A 20,629-nucleotide genomic window follows, 5' to 3' on the forward strand; every position below is an offset into this window, starting at 1 on the left:
AAAAACAGGGAAAAAATTACTCAGAAAAACAGAAAAAATTACACAAAAAAAACAGAAAAAAATTACTCAGAAAAACAGGGCTTTTTTTTAATTTGTCAAGTGAATGCCATACGCTTCCGTACTTTTGCCTTTAATGGACAGAACAGTGTGAAATGGGGAGAGAGAGAGAGTGGGGGGATGACATGCAGCAGAGGGATGCCAGCCAGAGTTGAACTCGCGACCACTGCAGCGAGGCATCACCTCTATACATGGGGCACAGGCACTATCCACTAAGCTACTGATGCCCCAAAAGTCCACATTTTTAATGTAACACATCTTTAAAAAACTATAACACTGTCTTTTTACTACAGACTTGCATCTGTTTGCAAAATGAAGATTGACTTAAATTACTCTAATAACCATATTCTTACATAACACCTACTTTTGCACAAGACCACATAAATACTACTTAAATAAGTAGAACATGATTTGTCCAAAAATCTGTCCTAAATTTGGGTTAAAACATGTCTTGAACAGGTCTTAAAAGCATTAATTTTTTAACTAATACCTGTAGACACCCTGATAAATGTTGCTGAGCAGCGGCCTCTGAGGCCAGACGTTGTAATTACAAGGCAGTAGTTCAATGACGTTGCTCTTTTCTCAAGGTTCTCTTGAGTCAGTTGTTTTTAAGACATTTATTATGTTGATCTGAAACTGAAACTATCCGATAAAATATTGTGAAGCAGGAGCACAAGTATAGAAAAATCATAAGAAGGGTTGCAGCGGTATGAGATTTTCACAGTATGAGGATTTTTTTTTAACGGACGTATGTGTAAAAGGTCTGACAGACAGTTGAGGATGGAAGGAGATGTGCACTTAGGTGCGATTCTACATCCGTTATATGGTTTTACGGTGTACCACTGCTAACTTAGCTACACCGTATCTATGCTAACATTAGCCACTACGAGCTACTGGTCACACCAGACCGAGGACACTTGCGGCTACAAAACCCCTGTAGTGAAAAGAATTTAACAAGGGTGCATTTTATCACATAAATTCAGCTTTTCAAGTTACATGAACTCACGTTACTCTTACTTTGACAGTCCAGCCTTGATTTAGTTTTGTTTGAAATATGTTTAAATACTTTGAAAAACAATATCACTTTATTTTTAGTGTTTTTAACGTATCACAACTTCTCCATATCATGAGCACAGGTGTGAGCACGGTCAAAAACCTCAGCTCATAATGAACTTTACTTTCATGCATGACGCAGGAAATGAGTTGTCAAATTTTTTTTAAAGCTTGGATAAGCTTTTGGAACGAAATTCTCTCCATCAGGAAACTCTCGTGCACAGTTACGTGCATGAGTTACTGTAACCACTGACGTTGTAGGCAAGTCTAGACTCTGTTTAGTTTTACAAGCTCAACTACACATCACACAAGAGGCCGTTTTCCACAGAGTCATCACAGCACTCAAGTGTGTGTGTGTGTGTGTGTGTGTGTGTGTGTGTGTTTTCTCACAGGAACAAGGCAGTCTATCACAAGTGCCAATCTGGGGGCTGTAACCAGTGAGGATGGAAACGAGATAAGCTACTCTCTCGTCCGCCCACCTCGTTTGGGAAGACTCATCCTGGCCAATGACATGAACCAGTATGAGGAAATTACCAGCTTCTCACAAACACAGGTAATTACCTTCTGTGTGTGTGTGTGTGTGTGTGTGTGTGTGTGTGTGTGTGATGCTAAATGTGTGTGTTGCTGCAAAGTGTTTCTTTTGGGAGACATTTAACTTATTTCCCTTGTTCCCTTCTTAAAATTAATACCCTGCATTAACATTAAATGATAGTAATGAATTATTTGTAACAGTAAAAAGTAAATATCTTAAACAGTAAAATACATCAAAGGAAGAAAAATAATGAAAAAGTTTGTGGATTAAAAAAACTGTCAGGAAAGCCAAAATCAAAAGCATCTTTTGATGACATTTTCTTTATCAGTCGCATTAAGGGGCACTGTGAGTTCAACGTTTATTCTTTGTCGTCTTTTCAAATAAATCCGCTCTACTTTCAGGTCACACGTTCCTATTAATAGCAGGTTTGTGTTACAACAGCAGTCGTGGCTGTTAAAGGCACTGCAGCTGTCGGCTGCACAGACCATCAGACAGACGTATGAGGAGACATAATGCTGCTTTAATGCATAAAAACACAACTAATCCTTCTCTCAACACAAACTGGTGCTGCAGCTCTGCAAGAGGTGGAAATTTGAATAATTTAAAGGCTTGCGGTTGCAGCTTTGTGCTCGTCTGATAGCTTTTAATCATGTTTTTCAGATTAACCACGATTGTGAAGCTCACTCAATCTAGATTAATACAACAGTGTTGACATGGGTGACTTGTTATAACTTTAAGATGGATTGAGGAGGACATGTTTGTGACACAGGCTCACAGGATTTATTTATATCAACCAGTATGGACTTAAGACGTCATATAAATCATCGCAGTGGCGAAAGCGCATAGACATTGATTTTGGGTTAGAACATGAGCATTTGTCCCCCCTCTCCCTGAATAAAAACCGAAAAGTGCCAAGGGACTTTTACTGTGTCAAACTAAAAGACATTTTGCCAAAAACTGACAAACCGGTGCACAGTCTGATGTTCAAAATGTTCTGGTGGGGACCCCAGCTGTGAAGTGAAAGCTGCAACGTCTCAAGGCTGCTGTAAAAAAGTTTGTCTTGGGTGCATCGGTACAATAGACGAGGGTCATAAGGACAGAGGGATGTCGTATGCTGTAAAGCCCTGTGAGGCAAATTGTGATTTGTGATATTGGGCTTTATAAATAAAATTGAATTGAATTGAATCAACAAAGGATGGCAGAGGAGAAACCTGCACACCAATGCAAACTGGGCTGGACGAAGTGAAAGCTACGTCTTAGCTCTGCTCTGTTTTTCTGAATTATCAAGATCATTATTTCAGAATTCTGAGAAAAGATTTCATGGAAAAAAATCTGATTTTGAAGATGACGTAACTAAACGTCAGGTGTGCAGGATTTGGAGAAAAATATTGGCAGAAGTAGTATATAATATCCAGATGTTTTCATTAGTTTGCAATCACTTGAAAATTAGAATCCTTGTGTTTTTGTTACCATAGAATAAATAAACCATTTATATCTACAGAACACTGATTTACACTGGCCACATGTAGCAGACACAGAGGGGAATATTCTGTTCAAGACAAAACTAAAAATCAATTTTTTATGTACAATGCAATACAATGCAACAAACATCTAGTCATCCCATGTAGCCTTAAAGCTCATTTAAATCCTGTACCAGACAAAGTATTTTCCCCTTTAGGAAACCATTAAATGTTACTCTCTCTACAGTTTTACCTTCTGCTTCACATAAACTGAAACAGTGTGCTCCTAATTTAAGTTTAAATATCAACAGACCATCTATGTGTGCAATATGAGGCATCAACATGTTCCTGTTCTTCACCAGCAGGGGGTGTCATTGATATGACTTTGTGTCATTCTGATATTTTGGGTCCCCATAAACATGAGCATCCATGCTAATAAGCTTTTAACGTTATCAGATTTTACCTCTGATCATTTAATATGTATGTTAAGACTGGATGAATGCAGTCTTGCAGTCTCTGTCACAGCTGCTGTGTGTCATGGACAGGGATGGAGAGGATGTAAATAGACACAGTTAAAGAGTGATACCCAACAAATGAGGAGATTTAAAGGAATTTATTACAGCTGTTTTATCTTTACTGTACAATTGGCAAAGTAGCCTCAGTGCCAGAAGAAATATTCAGATTACATGCAAACAAGAAACACAAATTTCAAGAGTCTTGAATAAAATATAATCAGGTTTTTAAGGGCGCACACCTACGTGTTTTAAACCAAACTCGTCATCAGGGTGTGGCCCCTGATTACAAAGAGCCTCTTTGTTCACTGAGTGTGATTTTTTTATTTCTTACTTACTGTCTGCGAAGCAAAAAGGCACTTCTATTTTCAGTTTACTCAGATTACATAACCAAATATCCTCGTAGCATTTGTAGCATTTACTGGATTTGGTTTAGGATTATAGGGCAAACAACTTGATCATGTAGCAGCACGTCACATGTACTGTAGGCCCAGTGTTTGTCTGCCAGGGTGCCAGCGTGCTCTCACTCTCGTCTGATTTCCATTCCTGACATCTGACCGTGCTTGGATGAGCATGAGAACAAATTCTTTCCCAGCAAACTGCTGTGTTTAGAGTGTGACAGAAAATCTAACACGATGTCGAGCTGGAAACACGATTTGATTATTTGAGTTGTTCAGCTGTGTGTGTGTGTGTGTGTGTGTGTGAGGAGGAGAGAGGCAGAGACAGAATAGTTGAGTTGAGGTCACGGTGACCTCAGGGAGCGAACGCAGGCCGTCACATTCCAGTTCTTAAACCCGGATCCCAGTTCAGCTGAGCCAAACCACTGCTACAGCCATTTGAGCTCCCATTTTACTGCCTTGCTCACAAACGTCAGCGGGAAAGAGAGCAGTGAAATATATTTTAGCAAACTAAATGTAGGTTCCCCGTGTAGGTATAAATCTACTGTGGCTAAACCACAGTTTCTCTCTGACCATTGACAACTCCAAAGTCCGTCTGTCCCCTCAGGTTAAGAGTCTGCGTGTCATCCTGGACAGTACCTTGTCCTTTAAGGTCCACATCAATAATGTTACTCAGTCTGCATACTTTCATTTATGAAATATTAATCGTCTTTGCCCGTCACTTACACCTCACAGCACTGCTATCCTTGTTCAGTCTTTGGTTATATTGAAAGATAAAATCCTACAGATGATAAAGTAGTAGATGCTTCAGCAGCATACTCAAGTACTGTGTCCTACGAGGTATTTTAACATAATTACTGATATTATATTTTTCTCCAGTAGACCCTTGTGTCACGATTTAATAACGTTAACTTGGCTGTTTTTATACTTCAACTGTTTACCCACTCCAGTATTGATTTTGAAAGTGTTTAACAGCTCATCATGTTCTGATTTTGTTTCCCTTGTCACACAGCTGGAGTCAGGACGGGTCTACTATGAGCACCAGATACCTGAGGAGCCTTTCTGGGTGGTGAGGGACTCCGTAGAGCTCACTCTGGCATCCCAACCAGCCCCTGATGTCCGTCACATCCTGCCCATCACCGTCTCTTACTACGCTGCACACAGCAACATCTCCTCCCAGCTGTGGAAGAACAAAGGTACAATCTAATATTTGACATCAAAATTTAAATAAATCACCAATCCGTCACTACTAAAAACTGAATTGTAGTTTTTGTGTAAAGATTCTTGCAGATGTTGAGATGAAGAGATGTGTGGTAAAGCCCCATTAGAGGGCTCCGCCTAACATAAGGGCACCAGAGTCACAATGTGGACGTATTGTTTTCACCAGCTGCAGCTTTGTTTTATTTAAACAAACACGTCAGATGTGTATTTATTTAACCTTTAGTCATACAGGGTGGACCTGGTGAGCATACATGCTCTCTTACAGCAGCCTGTTAACAGTTAAATAAAACAACAAAAACAAATAAATGAGACAGTCATTAATAAAACAGAAATCAAACAATAGTGTTTGTAGGTTGCCTTAAAGCTGGAGCTAAAGAATTTTAATATTGCGTAATGTAATAAAAACACTCCCTCTGTGGTCTTTACAGGTCATTGAATAATGGTTATCATCCTGCACAGCTTATTTTAAGTGTTTCATACTTAGGAGATACAACATAGTATGGGTAGAGTATCACTTTGATTCTGAATAGTTTTATGTAGAAGTATTCTAATCCCAAAACTCTTTTGTATCTCAGAGGATACATTCATTTGCAAGGCTGTAAGTGGAACTCTAGATTGAGGGGCCTCAGTTTAAGTGGGAAACATTCAGTGGTGGACAGTCAGGGCCTGCTAGCCTCTCTGCATGCGTAACAATTTTTGAAATAACTAAATAATAATACGGACAGACAGTAACAAACAGTAAGGAGAGAGAAATTACCTTGCTAGGAACAGTAAAGTTGCTTAAACCTTGTGTTTCCTCTGTCCTTTTTAGTCTCCAAATGCAAAGTGGGTGTTTAAACATGTTAACTGTGATTATTTTTTTACTCACACAGAACAAACGTCATTCAGCATTCAAACATTGATTGACTGGCTCAAGTACTGTAGTAGTAAAGTAAAGTAATCAAGTTTATTTTTATAGCGCTTTTCGCAGACTAAGGTCACAAAGTGCTTCATAAGGTCATTATACAACAAAGAAAACATTAGGACTACTTTGGTAAAAGCACACAACTAGCAAACTATTTGCACACAGGAAAAAAGGACCAAAAAAAAAAACCCACAACAACAATACACACAGTAATAAACTTTGTTCACAGATAAAAAAAAACAAAACGCCTGAATTCACCCAACAGTCACAGTGCAGTCACTATTCAATCATATCAAATATCTGCGAATAATTTTGTGGTGAAACATGTTCATTCTGGTCAAATTTACATTGTTGTACATTTCTGATTAATCTGCCATTATGCAGGGAAATTCCAGCTTGTTCTTCAACTCAGTTTTCATAGAGTTTTAGAATAACTTCTATATTATGTTCTATAATTCTTTATTGCCTGGATAGTCCAAAGTCATAAAGGGATGTATCACTACTGCCAAAAAACACAACCCCCCTGCTCCATCTGTGTTTACTAATGAGATATCAGCGTCAATGTACTTTGCTGCATAATTAAATGTCAATAGAAGACAGCCAAGACTGGATAAAAAGTGTCTTTGAAAACTAATTTTGACATTTGTTTTTATTGTCTCGTCTCAGGTTTGGATGTTGTTCAAGGCCAGAGGAAAGTCATTGATGATTCCGTTCTTGACGCCTCCAACCTCCTAGCTAGCCTACCTGAAGCTCAGCGAGACGATGCATATGTGGTTTTTGAGATGAAGCGTTTCCCTGACCACGGTCGTATCACCCTGGGTGGTCAGGACCTGCCCCGTAACGCCCCAACCTTCACGCAGGAAGATGTAACTCAAGGAAAGCTGGAGTTTCTCCATGATGACTCAGGGGCTTCCTTGGACAGCTTCGCTTTCAGAGCCCGACTCAAGTCCGAGGGTCAGGGTTTGCCCTCACCTGCAGAATCCGTGGTCCTGGAGGAAGTATTTAACATCTCAATCAAACGGCGGGGCTCTGACGCCCCCAAGCTTGTCACCACAGATATGCTCTTGGAGGTTCTTCAAGGCTCCATGACCATTTTGACCCAGAAGCATCTTAACACTCAAGACGAGGACAGTCCACCAGACGAGGTGCACTTCAAAGTGACCAAAGCCCCCAGCAATGGTCGCCTGGTTGATTCATTCACCACGGACCCCATCTCTGAGTTCACCCAAGAGATGGTCAATCGTGGGCAGGTGGGCTTCGTCAGCTACGGCAGCCTCACCGATGACTTTATGGAGTTCATTGTGTCAGATGGAGAACACCAAACAGAGCCACACACTCTCCACATCGGCATCCTAGCTCGCACCCTGATTCTTGACAAAGCCCCTGAGATCAAGGTGAAGCAAGGCGATGATGAGACCCTGGTGACTGAGGAGATGCTGAAGGCCACAACTGGCGGCCCTGTTGAGGAGGACATCCTTTACAAGATCACAAGTGTTCCCAAGTATGCAGCTGTCATGGTAGACCGGCAGCCTACATCGGCATTCACCCAGAAGCAGATCAAAGAAGGTCGAGTCAGTGTCCGCTTTGTTAAATCCACTTCCCCTCGAGACAGCGTTGCATTTGTGGCCCGTAGCAGGGCTGCTAATGTCTCCTCTGTCCTCAACATCACAGTCCAGCCTCTGGCCAACATCGCTCAGGATCCTCTCTTACCCCAAGGTGCTCTCGTTCAACTGGACAGGAAGCTTCTGGATGCAACTCCCCTGGCAAACAAGACCAGAACCTCCCCCACATTCACCGTCATCCAACAGCCACAGGGGGCTCGTTTTGTGAGGGCTGGAGGTCCTGGTGCAGGTCAGCCAGTGGACACATTCAGCCAGAAGGAGCTGGATGAGGGACGGGTAGCTATGGAAATCCTAAATGGCAACTCTGGATCCAAAGGTAGTGTCAGTCAGGATGAGGCGCGCTTCCTGCTCAAAGCCCACGGGGTTCCTCCTGCAGAGTGTGTGCTTTCCTTCCAGACGGGCCCCTACAATGCCTCCGGGGTCTACCCTGCTACACTGTTGAGGGTTCCCTCAGATGCCCCATCGAAGGACAGTAATGACCTCCCTGGTGTAGCTGCGGCCCCTCGTCCCACTCCAGCTAGCCCTCGCTGGAGGGGCAACATGGACTGGCCCCACGGAGATGCCCCCACCACAGCATCCTCTGGCTCTAGCGCCCATGGGAAACCACATGTCACCCGGCGCAGCAACTTCTGGTCTATTCTCATCCCGATCCTGGTGATCCTTCTCCTCTTGCTGCTGGCGGCCATCTTGGCCTACTACCTGATCCGTAAAAACAAGACGGGCAAGCACGACGTCCAGACGGCAGCATCCAAGCCCAAAAACGGAGAGGTGGCCAGCGCAGAAACCTTTCGCAAAACTGACCCAGCCAATAACATCCCCATGTCCAACATGGACTCCAAAGACGCAGATCCAGAGTTGTTGCAGAGTTGTCGGACAACGAACCCGGCCTTGAAAAAGAACCAGTACTGGGTCTGAGACACTTTGAGATAAGACACAGAGGGAGGTGGATCCTCAAGTGTTTGGAAGTCTCCTCAAATCATTCCTCTCAGTATTAAAGACCTCTTGCCGCACCAGTTTAAAAGAAAATTATTTTCTAACACCATTGGTTATTTACTTATCTCAACGTAACTGTGGATAAATTCTCAGGCAACGAAACACTGAATACTTATTGGCAAAGAAAGAGGCAGTTTGTTATCTAAGGAGGCTCAGGTCATGTATATTTATTTTAGTTTTATCATTCCTCTATGTCGAAGGGCACAAATGAAGACATAAACATGCCATGTGTTTGCAAAAAGTTATCTTGGGTGTGCTCTGTCATTGTATTCCATATGATATCATAGGCCAATATTATTCGTTGGGGTGGGTAGGTGATTTAAAGTCTTTGTGATGGTTTGATTTTAGTTTTTGGTTCATCAGGAAAGTTGATAAGGATTGTACATAGATGATGAGGTAAATATATGCTGTATTATCGAGAAGATGGAAAAGTGCCGCTTTGTGTTTTCTCTTTTATTTTTTAATGTTTTTAAGGTACCGTTGTGTTTCTCAGGGCTAAATTCAGTTTAAAGGAGTAGTAAAAGATTTTGGAAAATATACTTATTCACTTGTTTTCCTCAGAGTTAAATGAGAAGATTGATGCCACTGTAATCTGTTATACAGCAAACTACAGCAAGGAGATGCGTCATGTGACTTAGCTAAACCCAATGAAAAGGGGGAAACAACTCGGGAGGTCACCCGTGAAGCCCACTTATCAACATTATATCAAAAACGACAAAGTAAAAACAAGAAGTTGTGGTGTCATTGCGGGGGATTATTTCTTGGCTGGACACAGCGAGTTCTTGAACCTGGTTTGCTCAAACAAGCTAGCTGTTTCTGGTGCAGTGCTGTTGATTAGACAACCCAAATTATGAAGCCCCATTAGTCCCCAAATTATCGCAATGGACAGACAGGTGTCCCAAAAACAAAGACCTATTGCTTTCAAGTCTCGTGTCTCCAAAAATGTACGCTCCCTGCAGGTAGTTTCAGTTTCCCAGCTGCATTTGAGCCACTTACGATGGGTGTTTTTACCAGCCCTTCAAAGTGTTTCTCAGTAGCGTCTGAGCCATCAATCCCAGGTATTTTTAACAACCCTTCGCAACATTTCCCAGTGGTTTTTGAGCCACAGATCCTGGGTGTTTTTGACAACCCTTTGTGGTGTTTCCTAGCTGCTCTTAAGCCATCGGTCCGAGGTGTTTTACCAATCCTTCATGGCATTTCTGAGCAACAGATCCCAGGTGTTTTTACTGACCCTTTGCAGCGTTTTCTCATCTGCATTTGAGCAACTTGCCTCAGATGTTTTTACTTATCCTTCACAGCTTTTTCAGCGACATTTGAGCCACCAATCCCTGGTGTTTTTACCAACACTTCACGGCGTTTCCCAGTGGTGTTTGAGCCACCGATCCCAGGTGTTTTTTCCTATCCTTTACGGCTCACCCAGCAGCATTCGAGCCACTGATCCTCTGTGTTTCTTTTATGACCCTTTGTGACGTGACCCAATGACATTTGAGCCACCAATCCCTGGTGTTTTTTGCCAACCCTGCGTAGTGTTTCCTACCTGTGTATGAGCCACTGATCCCGGGTATTTTTACTGACCGTTCGCAGCATTTTCTCAGTGGCGTTTGAGCAACTTATCCCAGGTGTTTTTACTGACACTTTGCTTTTGTGCCACCAAACATGGATGTTGTAAGCCAAAATCTGGTCTTTTCTTAACCATTACCAAGTGTATTTTTGTGCCTAAACCTCACCACACCTTTATCACAGCTTCGTTGACAAATCTAAAATGGTTTACAGAAACGCACAATGCAAACATTTCCTCTGGCAATCGGGTTGTCTACTGCAGGAAGTGTGTGTTTTTAGAGAAACCAGACTTTGAAGCAGTGGGTGTTTGTTTTTGGGTTAATGGGCCATGTGAGAAATGGGCTTAGTGGGACATTTTTTGGACTACTGGGGCTTAGGAAATTTGTGCTGTTGAAACAATGGGCCGTTTCCCCTGTCTCCAGTCTTTATGCTAAGCTAAGCCAACAGCCCTCTAGCTGTGGCTTCATATTTAGAGAGTATGCGAGTGGTATCTATCTTGTCATCTAATTCTCTGTAAGAGAGTGAATAACCTTTGTCTCAAAATATCTAACTATTACTTTAATGTCATCACATGATAGCATTTCAGTAGTTTTACTTTTGTGTGGAAAAAGGAGACAGTTTGCGACTGTTTAGAATTAAAAAGTTTGTGCAACAACTTTCGCAGGTTTGATTGAATTTAGCTCGGAGTTATGTCATCATCTTTCACATGATATTATTTCTGCATGCTTCCAAAGTGCTTGTAAATATTCACTGGACTGGCACAGCACTGACCGCAGAACTACACAGTACACAGTTAGCAGACCACAGGCAGGAGGTTATTTCAGTAGTACTGGTCTTTAACACATCCGTACTGGCTGACATGCAGGGGTGAGGTCATCTCAAACTGGGATGTTTCCAGTTTCCAAGTCTGCAATTAAGAATTCATAAAATACCGGTTGGTGCTGGGGACTTGGATAATGAAACAAATGCTCCACTGGTTAGGGTACATTGATGAAGAAAATGAAGACAGTTTGTTTTTACGTCTTCACAGCTAGTTTTTGATTTTAAGCATTCCATATCTAAGCTAAATATACAGACTGTCATATAATGAATTTTTTTTTTTTACTCTTCAGTCTTGTTTTGTATGTTGAAACTAGGAAGAGCGTTACTGTAAATCAGACTCCTTTTGTTCCTCTTTAGACGTCTTTATTGTCACTCTGACCTGTGATGGTTATCTGTGTATTGAATGTTGAATGAAGTACTTAACGTGAAGCACAGCAAGGAAATCAGATAACTGTTTTTGATCCACTAAAGAAAAGAAAGACTTAACTATTTCTTCTGAGAACTATTTGCTGTACATTTCTTTTCTCACGCTGTATGACGCCTTATCCTTTGTTAGTCATATTCTGAATATACGATAATTTCTTTGCAGTATTCAGCGTTTATTGAGCTTATATTTTTGTAGTGTTTCGAGAGCAGGAAATAGAGATTTTACAGACAGCACAGAGCTCAGGAAGTGATGTGTTTCAGGAGACTGTGTATTTCCAGTGACGTCTCTTACAGATAGCTGAAATAAAAGTACTGGTTTTTCCTTCAGGATATCACATCCACATCTTCCCAGTGTTATGTGTAAATATTTGGTTTCTGAGTATGATTTTTGGGCTTGATTAGCAACTCGAAGTATATATATATCATGTTTTGCATCGATATGTACATGTAACTACATTTAATTAGGCTCATCTTCAAGGTATGCCTGAATGTGTCTCTGTGTGTATCTCGTTGTTTGTGTGTATCTGTGTGTGTGTGTGTGTGTGTGTGTGTGTGTGTGTGTGTTTGTGCAGGTGCCCATCACTTCTCTGTTTTCTGCTTCCCGAGGTCATTGCAGAGTTTCATCATCACCATTCCTCATTTTTCATTATTTATTATTTCTGTCACCCCCCATACATCAAGTCATACTCTCATCATGTGCTTTGTCAGAGACTAAACTGTAATCTGTAAATTGCAGGTGCCTTCATGATAATATGAAGCAGTGTTTAGATTTTGGAACAAGAAGAATTGTCTATTGCTGCAGAATGCCTCTGAGCTTGTTCTCGGCACTAATGGAAATAAAAACGTTCATGCAACAAAACTTGCGTTAATTGTTTTCAGTCGGTTTATTGTTCTAGTTTTCAAAGCTTGTTTGAGTCTTTAAACATTTTTAATTGCAGGGCTCCCACATATTTTTACCAGTGAATTTTCAAAACTTTCCATAACTTTACCACAGTATTTTACCCCATTCCCATGACTAGGGAGTTTAAAATAGACTGCCTGGTAACCTCTGTGACAACCAGTGATTTAAAGTAGGGTGCATTTCCTAATGTGGAGCAGTACACACACTTTGTTTCTCTGCAATAAAATTTGGCCGCTGGCGTTTTGGTGCAGAGCCTCCATCCAGCGTGGCGAGTGTCCGCCTCTCTCTTGTGCCATGAATTATATTTGTCCTTTGAAACACATTATGAAACACGCACTTCTTGACCGTTTGTGGGTAAGCAAACTGCTAGCGTTTGCTAACTTCACTTGCACTTTAGATACTCCCGCCAACTACCGCTATACACCAATGTGTATCATGTGATAATAGTGATGTTTCAACAGTTATGCAGCACAGCACGAGTTTAAATTTAATAATCCAACATATTTCATGTAATGTCAGACATGTTTTAGGATTTTAATGAACATATTTTCAACAACAGGCAAAGCACTTTGCACTATTTATGGTTCAGGCTGCTGGTGGTGGTGGTGGTGGTGGTGTAATGGTGTGGGGATATTTTCTTGGCACACTTTGGGCCCCTTAGTACCAACTGAGCATGGTTTAAACACCACAGCCTACCTGAGTATTGTTGCTGACCGTGTCCATCCCTTTATGACCACAGTGTACCCATCTTCTGATGGCTACTTCCAGCAGGATAACGCACCATGTCACAAAGCTCAAATCATCTCAAACTGGTTTCTTGAACATGACAATGAGGTCACTGTACTCCAATGGCCTCCACAGTCACCAGATCTCAATCCAATAGAGCACCTTTGGGATGTGGTGGAACGGGAGATTCACTTCATGGATGTGCAGCCGACAAATCTGCAGCCACTGTGTGATGCTATCATGTCAACATGGACCAAAATCTCTGAGGAATGTTTCCAGCACCTTGTTGAATCTGTGACACCAAGAATTAAGGTAGTTCTGAAGGCAAAAGGGGTTCAACCTGGTACTAGCAAGGTGTACCTAATAAAATATAGGTACATTCGGTATATTCAAAACTTTCAGAACATGCTGTTTTAAACCATTCCCAGCCCATTCCCAGTTTTTCTAATGTCCTAACTTTTACACGAATTCCATGACCTTGGGAAGCCTGTGATTGGCCTTTTTGTCTAATTAAGAAATTTTATTCATGTTTATTCACTTGTAAATGCTGAGAAATGAATCCATGTTTTGTGCCTGCATCCCAAGATTTCTGTAATTCATTATACTCTGGAGCTGCAGTTCATCTTTGGGTTCAAATGCAGGAGGCCATCTTCTAACACGACAAACTGCAGGGAGCACATTACTCCAGCTGTGTTTTCATTGCCTGCAAGTTAGATTTTAAATTAAATCAAATTTTAGTTATTACTAAGGCGAATTTCTGAATTGTTCTGCCCATATAGGAATTTAAAGTTTGCCACGTTGGTTAACCAGTGTCACTGGATGTTTCCAGAGCTTGATTTCAAATGAAGGGTGACAGTGCATTTTACTGTCTTCACCGCTAAGCTTTGGAACAATTAACCTTTCACTGTTATATCTTCCATATGCTCGTTCTTTTCTAAACAGATGTTTTTCCTCTTAAGTTTTATTTCACTTCTTTTTTTTTCTTCTTTTTTTGCTCCTGTGCCTGTCCCTTCCAAGCAAAATACTTTCATTGTGAAACATGCTTTAACTTTTGTTTTGAAAAATGCCATATCAAAGAGCTTTACTCAGACAATTTTAAACAAAAAAAACTGTAACAATAGAAAAGGCTGCCCATCTTTATTAAAAAAAGAGTAGTTTATTAGTTGCTGCCTATGCAGTGATTAATATTATAGCACGTTTAGAGTCGCACTATGTAATTTATTTACTTTCAGAACAAGTTCATTCAGAGGAGAACTCGGTGTTGGAAGCAGTAGGCCATTTAATGGGGGGATGTTATTCCACATTTTAGCAAAATAACCAGAATGCCCCTTATTAACTGCAATCCCTCTTCTGCATATATTTTATTTTATTTTATTTTACTTTATTTAATTTGATCTAATTTTATTTCATTTTACTTTACTTTACCTACTTTTTTTTAATTTTATTTTATGTTATTTTACTTCACTTGAATTGTTATTTTATATTATTTTATGTCATTTTACTTTAGTTTTTATTTTATTTATATTATTTTATTTTAAGTTACTTTACTTTACTTCACTTTTTATTTTATTTAATATTATTTTATTTTATTTTATTGTAGTTCAACTATAAACTAAATTACATCACACTGCATGACAGTTACCCGTGCATGTTCTGTCTGCAGTACGGTGGCCAGTAAGGTACATAACACAGGGGTATTTGCAGTTGTAAACCATAGGCGCTTGCTGTACTGCAGGGGCTGTCCCGGAGTAAAGTCTACACTGAATAGCTGCGGTACTGTTTCATCGTGTAGACAACCAGGTAACGAAAACAAGCGTACCCAACAACCGGCGCAGGAAGACGCCGGAGACAATATGGCGGAAGAAGAAAGGAGATTAGCATACACAGTTAGCAATGGACTTCTTAAGACAATATTCACAACTCGGATTAATTTTTAACAAGAGAAACTTTTGATTCAGTTATCGGTGGACCTGCACAGACTAAGGGAATATAACTAACTGAGGATTAGACACATATGGGACTTTAGGACCACTTCGAAGGTAGGAAAGCAGCATTGTTTTCTTGTCTCTCTTGTTTACCATGAAGGTAAATGTGAATAAATTCAAAGCTGGTGCTCATGGTTTCAGTAAAATGAACTGAACGGAAGAATAGTGTAGAATATAACCGAGCTAATGATCAGAAGCATGTCCATATTGACAACAGTTTAAACGTTTCAGGTTATATTTTGATGTTTGATGCTAAGCCTCTCAGAACTAACGTTAGCTTAGAGTGCAGTTGACAGGTGTTAGCTGCTAGCTTGTCATCTTGCTTTTATGAGCTTAAAATTGTATTTGTTGTGTGAATTTGGTGATAGGTGTTTCACATTCTGAAAACCAAGACTTTATTTATTAAAAATGATACAAAAGCCCCCAAATAACCCAGTTTTCTCCTTAAGTATGACACTTAAGGCTTCATTTGTCCCAAGCTGAGGGATATACTCAGTCGCACAGAATCCCTTAAAAGGCTTCCTTAGTTAAGGAAAGATGTTAACGCATTTACTGAGTTGAAAGAGATTTTACAGTGGAAAAAGTTTTCATGGAGATTGTTTGTTTTGCTTGGACTTAGGCTTGTGATGTCTGTTATCGTCTCACAAAGTTGACTTATTGGATAGTGAAAAATGTAAGAAGAAAACGAGACAAGAAAAACATGTTGGTCAGAGGAGGGAAGGATAATACTTATGGAGGAACACAATCACAGAAAGCACATCCTACAAAGTAAACTTGATCCCCAAATACCAGATAACAGAAAACGATAATAGAGAAAGAAAATTGTAATGAAAATTAATTTAGTCAAATCTAAAGTGTTAAATCAAAAGTGCATCCATTGGGTTCCCCTGGGTGCAGAACACTGTTCTCAGGGTTGGTTAGTGTTTGTCATTTATCACCATAAACTCAGACATTTTGCAGTTAAGATAGAGTCTAAAGTGTTTTTGGTTGCTAAGGTCTTTTGTGCAACAGTCTAGGGATTTCTTAAATATAAGACCAAGACAAATAGAAAACCTAAAGTGACCATTTTGAGGAAACTTTAAGGAAAATCTTAATTGAAGGTGCTTTGTGCAACCCGCCCCAGATATTCACAAAAATCCACAGTAGGATTGCAACAGTATGAAATTTTCACAGTGCGATAGCCGTCTCAGAAAATACTGCGGTGTCAGGGTGTCACAGTATTACAGAATTTATATTATCAGTCGGAATCATCCTGTAAGGGATGAAAACAGAAGGGTTATTGTTGGTTGAACATTTGTTTTATTACTATAATTGAAACTTGAAACCATTTTGTTGATGGGAATATGTGTAAAAAAATCTCCCCTTAGAAAATATCTAAAATAAGGGAGAGATTCTCCGTCCAGTTGCATTTACAATATTGTAGATAAACAGGGTATGATAACCATCATCTTTTAAAACCGGTATATCGCTGCAACCCTAGTCCTCATTTTTCCAGAAATGGGCTGAAGAAGGAAACGCCTAGTATCACAAAACTGTGTTGTCTTCCAGCACAGCATAGTTACACTATACATGCTGTTGATTAATTTTGTATTCTTAATTTATTTTCTTCAATAACAGTCAAGGCTGTTATTTAAAGTGATGGCCTGGGGTAAATTTAGGCAAAGAGAGGAAGTTATAGACAAGAGACTGTTCCTTTTACAAGAAGAGATGTATTAAAATGCAGTGTCCAAGAGAAAGACAAAGCATTGTTGATATTTTAGTTGTATTTATTATGACGCTGCATTTTTCCCAGGGAAACATCTTTTTGTCGACCTTTTGTTGTCTGCTCTTTATAGCTGCTTTAAGGTCTTTTGGCCACCAGGTGGTGTTAGGGTGCAAACAGGCACATGAAGAAACCAGAACAGATCTTGCAGCCATTCGTCAGCATTTAACAAGGTTGTCTCCATCCGTCATTCTTTCCAGTGAATGGCCTTTGCTTTCAGTGTTTCTCTCAGCTTTGTACATTTTCCTGCTCTCCTGTCTTCTGCCGGTGTCGCTGGCCTGTTGTCAGTTTGCCTCAGCTCTTGTCAGAGCCGCTCATCCTGCAGGTTTCATAAGCTGCTGCTTGGCACAACTGTTGCTCCACATGTGTCTGCTTATGTCACAGACTCTGAGCAGTCACTGTGCTGTGGATGTCAAGTCTCAGGTTCGCTGGGTTTTGAAATGAATACAAGGACATCTTAACACTAAACATAATTTTTAAATATGTGACAAAATAGAATATGAATTGTTCCAAAGAGTGAAAATGAAACTCTCACTGACAGTAATGCCGATTTAAAACTGAAAATAAACTAAAGCTGAACATTAACAGAGTAAACGATTTTATTAAAAAAGCAAACAATAACTGACAGTATTTTTAAAGTGTACCAAACATAATAGGTGTATGCAGCTCAGATATTAAGTAGATTTTAGTTCAGTTGGGGGCACTACGAGTAAGTCAGAGCCTAAATGCAACTTTATTTTCTTTGACTAAATAAAGATAATGTACAAGTATGAGTCATAAGCTGCCTGATCTGGAGATCAAACATTAACCAAGTACTAAAGATAGCATTTATTTTGATGTCATGCCTTATAAAAGCATGTAATAATAGGAGTTAAAGAGGAACAACATCTAAATAAAGAATACCAGTATATTATATCCATGGCCCAGGAAAGTTCAATCAATATTTGTGAACCCGAGCTACTCTCTCTTAAAGCCAGAAACCAGAGAAGCAAGTCTCAAACTGGTGATGTCATCCAGTATAAAGTATGGAGCTGCTCTATAGACAGTGAATGGGAGCCTAATTTTGTGGACCCACAGACTGTTTGTTTTCTTTATACCCAAATGAGCTTAATTCTGTTGTAGTGTACTCAGTTCTGAAACAGAAATGTGCCCATATACACAGAATCACCTTGACGTTGCACTTATTATTGCTTCCAGGCAGACAACTGGCAATTGACCTTTCAGTAAGTCCTGCCCTCGGACGCAGGCTGGCCAATCATAATGTAGCATCTGGCCAGCTCAGACCAGGGTCCGACAACAACACAGCTGTGCTCCATTGACTCTAATGCAGTCGTTTCAGTTTTCCTTCATTTTCAGGCTGGTTTTGTGGATTTGGAGCTAAATGTTGTGCCTGGGGCACGTCGTGTATTAATGATACTCGTTACCTGGAGAGGTTGGAAAAAGATATATGTTTCTTCCCTGTTCCAAAACCAAAATCAAACCCTGAAAAGTGTAGGGTTAGCTAGCTAGCTACTGAAGATATAGCCTACTGAATGTATACACATGCTGCTTTTGGTTTTTGATGATTATAACAGTGAAACAAAGACTGACCCTGCTGTACAGGAACCAGTGAAGGGAAGCAGGGAAACTTTGCTGATATTCAACCAGCTGTGTGTCATCGCATGAACGTTGTTTGACCTCCCCCGGAGATCTCTGACCGTCGAGCAGCTGAGGTTTGGGTGCTGGCAGTGGCACAGAGTCGAAGCCAAACACCGTTCATCTGCACACACTGTGATGCCACACAGCTGGTTCAATATCAGCAAAGTTTCCCTTTATATTCATTGTCTTGTGTGGTGATCAGCAGTGATGTAGTGGTTCACTTTTACACTGTGATCTGTAGCCTATAGTTTGGCTTTAACTTCTAACTATCTTTGTCTTTTTAACCTGTTGTTGCTGCTGACATATTTTAGCCGTAACTAGCATTTAAAGATACATAGTTAAGTTTGATGGTCCAAACTATCTGACATTTCTGCTGTTTGTTTTATGTACTGTGTTACTTTGCTAGCATCTTTAATGAACCAAAACCTCTGGCACGAGAAGAGACCCACATAAAAAATCTCTATTGGTTTAGTATACTCTATATTTGGAATATTTTCTCTGCTTTGCTGTACTCACTAATCTATCAAGGCGGCGGTGGACCAGCAACTCTTTGAAGTAATGCTTACGTTCCTCATTGGAAAGGGCTGTCTGACAGATAAGCTATGAAAATATTCTAAATATAGTGTACACTTAAAGGGATAGTGCACCCAAAAAATGAAAATTCAGCCATTATCTACTCACCCATATGCCGAGGGAGGCTCAGGAGAAGTTTAGAGTCCTCACATCCCTTGTGGAGATCCCAGGGGAGAGGAGGTAGCAACAAAACTCCACCTAATTCAGGCTTACGGCGCCCCAGATTCAAACGTCCAAAATCACATAATTGAAAGCACAAAATATCTCCATACTGCTCGTCCGTAGTGATCCAAGTGTCCTGAAGCCCCGACATAAAAAGTTGTTTGGAAAAACATCATTTTAAGTCTGTTTTTAGCCTCATTGTAGCCTGTAGCTCTAACTGCCTCTCTGTACATGCACACACGTGATGTTTTGTGGTTTCAATTATGTGTTTTTTGGACGTTTTAATCTGGGGCGCCGTCAGCCTGCATTAGGTGGAGTTGTGTTGCTATCCCCTCTCCCCTGGGATCTCCGCAAGCGATGTGAGGACTCTAAAACTTCGCCTGAGCCTCCCTCGGCATATGGGTGAGTAAATAATGGCTGAATTTTCATTTTTGGGTGCACTATCCCTTTAAACTGATATTGATTTTTTTTTTTTTTTTTTTTTAAAGTGGACCTTTTTTTAGGTGGCTAAAAACAATGCTGTTTCATTATATGTACATGACGCAGGGGGTTTTCTATAAGGAAATTATTGGAAACAAACATGATTTGGTTTATACATTAACGAAAACACACTTATCTTGTTTAATTTCTGTCAGTATATTCCCCTAAATCCTACACACTGGACCTTTAAGTAGGGTTATAAACAAGCTGGAGAAGGACTTCATGTTCTGGTACTGAACTGAGTGTTTGTGGAGCTGTAAATCTTAACTCCATGTAGAAACACAGTCTGAGTGTTTGAGGAGGAAATCATTTCCTTGTCCTGATACTGAATGGACACCTCCCTCTGTCCACTCCCACAGATGTGCGTGCATATTGGAGTTGGATGTTTCTTTGTAACCACAGGCCTCTTACTGGATCCACGATTCCTCAGAATCTTCTTTTGGACTGAAATGTGTTTCTTATTGCAGGACACCTCCTCTGTGTGTTCAGCCTGGTTACAGAGTACGAGCTGCTGATTGGCGGATTTTATCCAGCGTTAGTTTGGAACATAATGACTCCTCCTTGTTCCCTGAAGACCAACAGGAATGAAAACACACAGGGCAGGGAGGAGGAAGCACTCTTAAGATGCCACTGAGATAAATGCTTGAACTCTTAAACTGTGAAATCAGGGACTAGACAAAGGGTCACGTGATTGTTTTGGCTTGGATTAAACTGCTTTTCAAGTTTGCTGCCGATCCCAACATGTCAGTGGAGAAATATGTTGTTGTCCAGATGTATTTGAGGAGTACATATTTCTTGTTGACGATATAGAGCCAGCAAAGAGTGTCAGAAGTGCAAAAGAT

General features: G+C 40.4%; 1 protein-coding gene across 1 annotated transcript in view; it reads left to right on the forward strand.

The window, feature by feature from the left end:
• Positions 1-12,413, forward strand: part of cspg4 (chondroitin sulfate proteoglycan 4) — a 115,978-nt gene extending 103,565 nt beyond the window's left edge. Inside the window, exons 9-11 of the mRNA XM_078167716.1 lie at positions 1,503-1,663; positions 5,025-5,208; positions 6,804-12,413. Of these exons, the coding sequence (XP_078023842.1) occupies positions 1,503-1,663; positions 5,025-5,208; positions 6,804-8,674 (2,216 nt within the window). The 3' untranslated portion in view covers positions 8,675-12,413. The remainder of the gene's footprint in view (positions 1-1,502; positions 1,664-5,024; positions 5,209-6,803) is intronic.
• The last annotated feature ends 8,216 nt before the right edge of the window (positions 12,414-20,629 follow it).

This window comes from Epinephelus lanceolatus, chromosome 5 (assembly GCF_041903045.1).
Source record: "Epinephelus lanceolatus isolate andai-2023 chromosome 5, ASM4190304v1, whole genome shotgun sequence".
NCBI classification, from domain to species: domain Eukaryota; kingdom Metazoa; phylum Chordata; class Actinopteri; order Perciformes; family Serranidae; genus Epinephelus; species Epinephelus lanceolatus.